General features: G+C 40.5%; 1 protein-coding gene across 1 annotated transcript in view; it reads right to left on the bottom strand.

Moving 5' to 3' along the window:
* Positions 1–10,857, bottom strand: part of LOC143121127 (transmembrane protein 255B) — a 75,023-nt gene that overhangs the window by 30,549 nt on the left and 33,617 nt on the right. Inside the window, exon 4 of the mRNA XM_076281512.1 lies at positions 2,449–2,538. Coding sequence (XP_076137627.1) covers positions 2,449–2,538 — 90 coding nt within the window. The remainder of the gene's footprint in view (positions 1–2,448; positions 2,539–10,857) is intronic.

Here is a 10,857-nt window from a genome sequence, read left to right as displayed (position 1 = left end):
CTACGTGATGGTTTTTTAATGGAAAATATATAGGCTACCTGAAAGATAACCTGTCTATGATGCATCCTAAACACCGGGCTGGGACATTTCTGCTCAAGGTCTCAAAAAGCATCTGATGAACCATACTTCAATCCTCTATTTTCAAAGGTGATTCAAGTAAGGAAGAGCATGGCTCAAAGTAAAGTAACTGAAACTACATAAATTCGTCAAAGTGAATAATTTGTTTCAACTCGCCGCAATGTAGATTTATTAACACACCCGTGATGATCTACATCTCCATTTAAACCAGATGTTTTAGAGCCACGTTAAGATGTATTCAGGGCAGGGCTGTACCTACACATATTTGTTGCACGTGTTACAAAAATCATTCTTTGCGATGGATGATTTAGTACCAACGTTACACCGGTCAAATACAGTTTTGCCTATGGCTATTCCGTGAGACTGAGGCGCTTTTTGTTTGTTCGAAGTGCGTGTTTAGGGTGTGAGAGGGGAGTCGTGCTTTGATTCCAGTTTGGTAGTTGTAGTCTATGCGATTAAAAAACACGTGTGTGTGAAGTATCCAAACAATGATAACGCTTTCATTATGGCTGCTTTAGCCACAGACCTTAAGCTACTGTACAGTGGGTTGGGTTCCATTTAGAAGTGTCCACTTCATTCGCCCTATCCGTGATTCACACAGCTACGTGAAATGTATTACTACTGATATGCAAAACTATTAACTTTTCGCCAAGAGGTGGCAGCTTGATACTGTAAGGTGTAAGCAATTGGTTCCAAAGGAGATTTTATTTGGGTCGCCAGCATAGCCTAGTGACAATTTGTGTTGTGTAATAGGCCTAGCATAGGGCCTACCTTATATAGCATATAGTTTGTTAACAGTCACGGTTTTGTCATAACTCCCTCTATGCATTTTTGCATTTAGAATAGCTCTAAAACCGGGGGGTGAACACGTCGCAGGGGGGGCGCCAGTGCGTGGATATTTCAATCGCAAAATTAAACAATATTTCTATCGGGCGCCTACCATGGACTAGGCTGGGTGAAAATCAAAAGATTGCGTCAAAAGATTGAGCTTAACCATGGACCTCATAGTTGCAAAATGCAAGGGAACATGAATCAGCATATTATTTGCACAAACAATAACGGACAGTAGCTCTTCAACTTTGCCCGTTAAAATGTGTATGAACAGTCTCGCAACGCATTTCATGAAGGCCCTTTTGGACATGTCAGTTATTTGCACCACTGCAATTTGCACCAACGGCATTTTGTTTTAGACTACTGGTATTTAATTTGTGCATTGACAATAAAGCTGAATATCATTTGAACTAGATGACTAAACTTATGCATATGTAGAAGAAGAAACATTCACAAAAATCCATGACATGACCTCTCTTCTTGATAGCTGTTGAAAACTGCATGGAACTGACAGGGATTGTTTTGTTTAATAATAAATAAATAAATACATTATGCTGCTACCTTCTGCTTTTACCAAATACAATGTAGCCTACAGGTGTACCTTTCATCAGTCCAGTTGCAATGGATGGACTGTGATGAACTGCCCTACTTGTGATTGTTTAGAGATTTTAAAGGTTTTATAACAATGCTACAGATTTTTTGGCCCAGAAACAAATCTATTCACCTTTGCAGCGCCAGTAGGCTACTTTGTGTGCGGAATGTGTGCAAACACACATTCCAAACAAGCATACACAAAAGTTTCAAGAGTGGGGGATGGAGTAGAAGATGGAGACAAATTCATTAATATGATTTATTTTCGCGGAATGGATGTGCAGGACTGAGCAGCGGTCATATTTTGTACCGCTATGCGGTACATCTAGTTGTTAACAAATTAATAGAACAGCTCTGCAATAAAACAAGGTAGTAAAGGAGGTAGCTGTTTGAAGCATGTACTGTAATGTCACTTAATGAGGCCCAGATGATTATACAAAACATTAAGGTTTATATGGCCTCATAAAATAGGTCTACATGTGTTTGTACATGGGTGTGTTGCTGAGATTTAGTAAAGTTGTTCCATCATCATCTGTTTTAGCTTGTATGAAAACCAATTAACTAGGTTAAAACAGAGATGAAGTTAACACTGCAGGTGCAGTTTTGCATATGATTGTGGTTCATAGCTTTCACAGTGTCCTTTACGTAAAAGAAACCTGAATCTAAGCAACCACCAAGCCTATAGCCATCACTTGTCTGTGCTAAGGCAGTATAAAAAGTTGATATTCTGAGGAGAAGTTGATCTTCGTGTAGCATATTGTGTAATATCATAATTCTTCTATATTGTAAGAACTTTTCATATTGCAAAATTGACAACATATTTGTGTTTTTGCATAACTTTTTGCACTTTTGTCCATATGAAAAAAGTGCCCATTGTGGCTATTGGGAATGTGGCAGAGGCTGTGGAAAAGTGTGTAGGGTGAAATCGAAAGGCCGAGCCGTACTCACAACGCTGAGAAGAATGAACACCCCGTCCACCACCACAGACAGGAAAGACGCCATGATGCCAAAGCTCAGGAACACGATGGAGGCAACCAGCTGAGGGAGAGAGAAAGAGAGAAAGAGAGAGAGGGAGAGAGAGAGAGGGAGAGAAAACAGTCAGTCTAAATCACTGAGCAACATGACTGATTGTCTCTCTGTTTGTCTTTGTCTGTGGGTTAGTGGTGTTTCTTTTTCATTTTCTTTTTCATTGTATTCAAAAGGGGGTGAGAAATGTGTGAACCCAATGAAAACGTGTGAACACATTTGCAAGAGATGAGTGTTCATGGAGGTGTTCATGAAGACCAAGTGGATTCCCAGTTTCTTTAAGCAGGTCAGAGCAATCGAGAAAAACTGTAACTGTGGCTCACTGCAGGACTGAGGAAACATCCCTGTGCTGTGTAAAGCAGAGACAGAAAGAGGAAATTCCATGGTAGCCCATCACTAACTCACTCAGTCACTCACTTCACATGGTGATCTTGAATATAATATATATATGGAATATAATACTCAAAGGTAGGTCCTGCTCTGGCACTCAGACAACGTGGGGCCAGGAACTGAGGTGTGAGAAACACTAACGTTTGTAGAATCGGTATGGAGGTAGGCCTCTCAGAACCATCCCAGAGAAGAAGGAGTTTTCATTAAAGAAAAACAAAAGGTGGCCAGACCTGATGACATTAGAAGCCTAACTCATTAACATTTAGAGGGTAGGAGGGACTTTTGATTGAAGATTGGTACCCGGAGTAAATCCCACGTGCTTTCGTGATGGCTTTTTATTGGAATAAAGATTGAAGGTGCATTAACTGAAGAATCATCCTTTTTCCTATGAATACCTCATGTTATACTGTGAATACACACACACACACACAATCACTGCACGATCCTGGCCAGCAATATTGCCACACAGGCTTTCCACACACAAATAAACTAATCATGGGCGGTGATGGGAATCCAAAACGCATGAATGGATGATGATACAGCTGAAAATGACTCTGTTCAGCCAGTAACCATATGCTACATTTCAACACTGATTGGATACAATCTCACTGGACTCCCTTGCAATTTAACAGTTTCCAGTTCAGTTTACATGGACTCATGGTGGGACACTAAGTAAACAGATGATTCGCAGAGCTGATTTTAAAGTTTGGATCACATCTTAATGCACTGATTAGACTATTACTATTCACTACTGTGTGTGTGTGTGTGTGTGTGTGTGTGTGTGTGTGAGTGAGTGAGTGAGAGATAGAGAGAAAGTGTGTGTGTGTGTATGTGTGCACATTTGTACTGTGTGTGTGTGTGTGTGTGTGTGTGTGTGTGTGTGTGTGTGTGTGTGTCTGTGTGGTGAGTGAGAGAGAGAGAGAGAAAGAGAGAATGAGTGGTGAGTGTGTGTGTTAACCTGTGTGCATGCAAGTGAGCATGAACGTGTTGGCAAAACAAATCTTCCCCTGAAGACCCTGATGTTACTACAATCTCCACACACTGCTTCACTCACAGGGAAAGGGCGAGAGACAAGAAACACAGAGACAACGTCCAAATCCGTTCTTTGTGGTCATCTGAGGTCCTGTTAAATTTGTCTGGCTTTAACACCGGTTATAATTGTGGAGATTTACTGTGTACCTGCCAAGACCAGCTGACAAACAGAGAGACAGACAGACAGACAGACAGACAGAGAGACAGACAGACAGAGAGAGAGAGAGAGAGACCATGTTGTGATAGAAAGGGAGAAGAGGGAAAGATGCAGAAAAGAGAACAGAGCAGATTTACTGCAGAAAGTGCTGTGTTTACTCCAACACACTCTTTTTGAGTGTCTCTGCGGGTGTGAATGTGTTGATGTAAATTTGCAAAGTGTAATGTAATGTATTTTTGCACATGTGCAATGGTCTCTGTTATAGGCTCTGCTTTCTCTAAATGTGCCTTACAGCTATACTTGCAAATAGCAACACAGAACATACATAGTATCTCTTATGGATAATGAATGATTGCTGATTGAAGAATTTTACAAAGAAGTTTCACAGAGGTATCAGAGATTCAGACTTATGCCAGGAATCTTTACCACCTGTGAATAGATGTTTCCTTTTGTTTAGCACAGGGTAATCAATAGAGTTTGGGGTCTTTGAATGACAACTGTGTGACATCTGTCTCTGCGGGTGTGAATGTGTTGATGTAAATTTGCAAAGTGTAATGTAATGTCTTTTTGCACTTGTGCAATGGTCTCTGTTATACAGTAGGCTCTGCTTTCTAGCAAGATTAGAACTAGGGCTAGGATTAGGGTCAAGGTCCCGTTCAAGGTTGAGCGCTAACAGTTGACAGGTGGTTCAGGGTTAGCCGTCACTGAGCATATCAAATATGTTCTCAAAAGACTCATGAAATAAAAGTGTTGGGGGGGGGGGGGGGGGGCTCAGCTGCAGCCCTGTGGGGCGGGACAGTAGCAGGAGAGAGGTGAGAGGGGCGAGAATGCGGAAGAGACATAAAAGAGAAAATTACGAGGAGGGAAACTATGAGATACAAATTATACCTGTCCAACGTGCGCACACACACACACAGACACACACCAGAGGGATGGAGCGGAGAGGGAGGATAGAGGGGGAGAGGTCAGCCAGGAAAGGCCACGACAAGCCTGATTTATGATCCAGGGGTTAGGTGAAATCAGTCGGATTCATCCATCCAGTTGGCGAGTCCGCATGAGAACCCAGCCGTTTTTTCAGTTGGATGAGAATGCACCTGCGTGTCTTATCCGTATGAAAATACACACACACACACACACACGGTGTGATTCACATAAGTGTTGGCAACCATCTGGGTTTGAACAGTTGGCTTTGGACCGAGGCCCACCACTCCACATATGTACAAGCAGTAGCACTCCAGTCTTATAGAAGCATGTCCAAGTCCCCTCCGAGAATATGTACAAAAATAGGCTGTAATTTATGAAGCGCGCACACACACGTGTGCATACATACACACAGATGCAGACATAGACAACAGACAGAGACACACATAGACACACATGTTAGAGAGATATAGACACACACACACACATCAGTACCAAACAAATATAGATATAAATAAATAATATTGGGTTTTATGAGCTAGCGCTAATACAACACAGGCTGTGACAACAAAATCATGCCTGCATTCTGTTCCCAGAGCATATGCTATCTCTGTCTGTGATCTGCAGTGTTTCTCAAACTATGAGCCTCCTCGATTGCTGGTCCACAGAGCCACAAATTTAAATTGTGTCCGGCTTCTGTCTGTTCATTTGGCACACAATTGAATGGTATTATTGAACCGCAGACCGAAAGAAAAAGATACTAAAAGTTTCCCCGATCAGGAAATACTTCTTAATTTGGTGTCATCAAATATAGAGGCATACAATTAGGTGGTGGTATGAGTGCCCATTCAATGTGTGTGTTCGTCTGCTCAAGTGAAATTTAAAAAACACAACCACTTTGGAGATTACGGTATTACAAGATTATGATAGTATCTCATAATTATGAAAAAAATAATATTATGTTATCTCATAATTACGAGATAACTATCTTATAATTACAAGATAATTATCTCATGAGATAATTATCTTGTAATTATAAGATAGTTATCTCGTAATTATGAGATATCGTAATATTTTTTTTTTACTCATGTGAATGCAATGAGTTTCCGTAGGAGATGACGTCGGTAGGCCCTAGAAGCAACAATATTTAAAACAGCGAATGAAGTGGATACCTGTAACTGTCCATGGAAACAGCATAGCGATAGGATAGCCTAATCCACTGCTTGAAAAATTGGAAATCGCAACTTATTGTAGTAGGCTTAACAGAGGTAAATATCGTAGCAAATAGCCTATGGCGATGTCAGCTTTAAAAAACCTTTATTTCACTCGTCTCGCTGGATTGAAAGCAGAATGTGGGCTGTTGCGCAAATAAATGAATGAGGGAGATGATCTGCATCAAAAGCTATACTTTTTTTCCATTATTAACGTGAAATATGTCTCCATGCAGGGTAGTGTCAAGCATGGGCATCGCCAGGCCATTTTATCAGGGCTTCAGCGCTGATTGTTTTAAGTGTAGCCCTGAATATAATTTTAGAAGTATACTGACAAAGCTTATTGTTTTTCGTTACGCAGCTAACACTGATCTCTCTCTAAACCCTCTCTATAAAACGTCAATAATGTTAAGGTATTTCTGTCCCTCCCAAACTGTTAAAATTGTCTGTTTAACAAAAGTTTCCCGGAGTAAGAACCCCACACTCCTCAGAAAATACATTCAACATCCCTGTCTGGGTGTGTAAAATATATCGGCATAAAACAGCTCTCTTATGTTATGACCCCTCAATGTTGACCTGAAGTTTGTGCCAGTGTCAGTATGTATCACTAACTCTCTCTCTCTCACCACACACAGGCACGCACACACATAGAGAGAGCTTTCTACAATTGCAGACAGATTCCCCCTAAATCCCAGCCCCTCACCCACAAGCCGAAGCAACAGCTGAGACTTTCTAAGAACTCTGGCATAGACCCTGGCACTGATACATATGACACATGATACATATGCGCCTCTCATTTAAAAACAGGGTCTGCAGTAGGCCCAGGGCAATGACACAGGGCAGACCTGAGCTGCCAGCATGTGGTTACAAACAAAAGAAAAAATACTTACTGTAAGGGCATGACTAAAGGGGAGCTCTGATTAATATAAACACTGGACAGAAAGGTGAATGTACTACTAGTGTGTGTGTGAGTGCGTGTCTCTCTGTGTTTATGTGTGCTACTTAGCTATGTAGAGCTGAGTCTGATTCTCATTTAATCTCAATCCACTGTGCTCTGGTTTGGAGATTTCATGTCTTAACCCATAACAGGCTACATGTCGGTGTTGAAGTGTTTAGATTCCCAGCGCTAGCCTAGTAGGCATTTTAACAGCAACTATGGCTATGCGCTTGAGTTTAATTAGCGATAACGTACGGAGATGCTTTCGTAGCCTCTTTGACAGCTCAGTGACATCAGGTATGTAACCTACATATTTATGTTTTTGCCAGCTAACTTTTAACATGATCTTCATATTCGTTGTGATGCTATATGGGCCTCATGCACATGAAAGATTAATATCATGCCATTATGTTGTTTAACACATCGTGAAATAAAGTTCACCTTACAACTTTGCTGATAACATTTCAAATAAATGTCAGTTAGCGCATTAGCAAGGATATTGTGTAATGTATAGGCTAGCCTACTGTTGATGTTGTTTCAGTAGCCTTTTGCTTGTGTGTAGTTAGGCCCACTGCTAGATTTTGGCAGGAGGTGATCTAAATTTCAACAGCCACATCAAAGCGATAACTAAATCAGCTTTTTACCACCTCAAAAATATTGCCAAACTAAGAGGGCTGATGTCAAAACATGACTTAGAAAAACTCATTCATGCATTTATCTCCAGCAGGGTTGATTACTGCAATGGACTGTTCACAGGCCTTCCTAAAAAGACTATTAAACAGCTTCAGGTGATACAAAATGCAGCAGCTAGGATTCTAACAAAAACTAAAAGAACGGACCACATTACTCCAATTCTTAAGCCCTTGCACTGGCTTCCAGTAAGTCACAGAATTGACTTTAAAGCACTATTGCTTGTTTATAAATCAGTAAATGGAGCAGGACCTAAATACTTGTCAGACATGCTTCAGCAGTACACACCTTCTCGTCCTCTCAGGTCCCAGGTGAAAAACCTGCTAGTAAAACCCACAGTTAGAACTAAACATGGTGAAGCAGCTTTTAGCTGCTATGCGGCTCAGCTGTGGAACCAACTTTCGGATGACATCAAAAAGGCCCCAACTGTAGCCAGTTTTAAATCTAGACTTAAGACCAAACTGTTCTCAGATGCTTTCTGCTAACTGTGCCGAGTTACAAATTCTGAATCTGCCTTGATAATTATTCTACCTTGTCTTTTATTACTTTCTTTTACTTTTGCCTTTGTTTTTGCTTACTAATTATTCTTTATTTTTAAATGATTTTACCTTGTGTTTTCTTTTTATTATGATCTTTACCTTTTAACTATTCTTTGACTATATTGCCCTTCTATGCTTTTATTTGTTATTATTGTTTGGTTTTGTTTATGTAAAGCACATTGAATGACCTCTGTGTATGAAATGCGCTATATAAATAAACTTGACTTGACTTGACTTGAGGAGCTCGCGATATCGCTTTAAAGTAAGCTACTTGGGCTCACGCAAGCTGTCAAACACTGTCCACTCGCCTATGTGGTGCACCACTCTGGTTTATACATCCACTGTTTATCATATGTTAGCTAACTGTATCTGGATGTGTTGCTATCAGAGCAAGACGTTAGAGATGGCGCATGACATGCAGTGATGCCTCGTATAAAAAAAAAAAAAATAAAAAAACGCTATTTAAGCACCGAAATCCACGTTGTTATTCGATGCCGTTACTACCGTTTGTGTCGGCACCGGTGCCATATTAGAACCATGTTTCAGTGCCCAACCCTAGAGGTGAAGCACACACTAATCCCGGTGCCAGCAACAGCGGCGCTCGGGGAGCAGTGAGGGGTTAGGTCAGGGGTGGGCAAACTGCGGCCGGATCCGGCCCGCCAAGCACTTTTATCCGGCCCACCGAGCATTTCATTTGGTTATCAGGCTGCTCGCTATTTTATTCCTGCAATAGAGACGACGTTGGTTAGCTTTACTGCAAACTGCTTTTCACTCTCCTTAGAGAACGTTTACAATGTCAATGTCAAAACATCATGTTAAATAGAGATAGCATCATGTTAAACTAAGTTAACTCTTAGTTATCTCGGTTGCAGCAGATCTAACGTGAACATTATGCGATCCATTTAATTGGGAACGCGTCTGCACTCACGAGAGGGAGAGAGAGCAGGTTCCAGCTGGCTTGTCAATGTTAATAATTGATATCTCCATCTTATAAGAAACTTTTAAAAGGAAATCATGAAGGCAACAGTAGTTCCCACTACTGACCATTTAAAAACTGTGAGGCCCAGCCGTAGGTACAGCACTAGCCATAGCGGAGCAGGCAGAAGATCATTGAGAAATAAACGTGAATTAAAGCTAATGTCTTAAAGCGAGAGTGCACAATTTATACATTTGTTAAACAGCATAAAATTAGCAATATGTTTAAGCAATTAATATTTTAAAAGAAATACTTTTCATACTAAATTATAGGCTATAAAAAATGGATTTTTTTATGTGTGTGTGTGGGAGGGGGGGGGGGGGGGGGGTTGTTGTGCGGCCCGCCGCCCAATTTTCAAAAACCAATTTGGCCCTTGAGCCAAAAAGTTTGCCCACCCCTGGGTTAGGTGCCTTGCTCAAGGGCACTTTAGCCGTGCCTACTGGTCTGGGTTCGAACCGGCAACCCTCCGGTTACAAGTCCGAAGCGCTAACCAGTAGGTCACAGCTGCCCCAGGTTGTGCATTCTCTTCTTTGACTCACCCCACTGTTTTTCTATGGACTTTAGGGGACTGGGATGGCAATGGCAGAAGCTTAATTTTGTGTTCAGTAAACCATTGTTGTTTTGATCTAGACATTTGTTTTGGCTCATTGATCCAATCATGACCCACTTTTAGTATCTTGGCAGAGATTGAAAGAATTCTATTGAAAATGTTCAGGTTTTTCTTGGGGTTCATGATGCCATGCACCTTAATAAGGTTTCCATGGGCTTTGGGAATAAAAAACAGCCCCGCAATATCACAGCCCCTCCACCATAATTAGGCATGGGGTTCTTTTCAGTATAGTCATTCTTCTATGTACGCCATACTTTCCTTCTATTCAAATGTAGTGTATTTTCTTGTCTTTCCCATGTCAAAAAATGACTAGGGGGGATTTAGCCACTGTCTCATTTTATTTTCAGACCTTAGTGAAAAAGAAAATCACGAATTACTTCTGAATGTTTACAGACACTCTAATTAACTTAAATAAGTTGAATATATATATATATATATATATATATACCTATATATATATATATATATATATAGGTAAATGCTTCTGTTATGATTTGTGTATATGATTTTCTAGGGGTGCCAATAATTGTGGGCGGTGTGTTTTTGTTAAAATATTTATTTATTTATTAGATTTTCCATATTCTCAGAATAAATTTGCTTTCCTTCAAGGTTGGATTTTTCCTCATTGTTTCCATTGTGACATTACAAGAAATCTCCAAAATATTATTTATTTATTTAAAACCTGTTTTTAGTCAACTTTAGCAGAGGTGCCAATAATGCTGGAGGGTACTGTAGAACAGTGCTTCTTAACTGGTGGGTCCAAAAGTGGGTTGCGGAACCGTTCTGTTAAAAAAAAAAAAAAAAAGAATCGCCCATTTAAAATGCTACCCTATCAGATCTAATGTCAGACCTTTAATTTTGATACACT

Source organism: Alosa pseudoharengus, unplaced genomic scaffold (assembly GCF_046254945.1).
Source record: "Alosa pseudoharengus isolate Yale_2024_CS ecotype anadromous, Long Island Sound unplaced genomic scaffold, YU_APseudo_1.1 YU_APseudo_1.1_scf_13, whole genome shotgun sequence".
Classification (NCBI taxonomy): domain Eukaryota; kingdom Metazoa; phylum Chordata; class Actinopteri; order Clupeiformes; family Clupeidae; genus Alosa; species Alosa pseudoharengus.
This window is presented reverse-complemented; position numbering and strand designations above follow the sequence as displayed.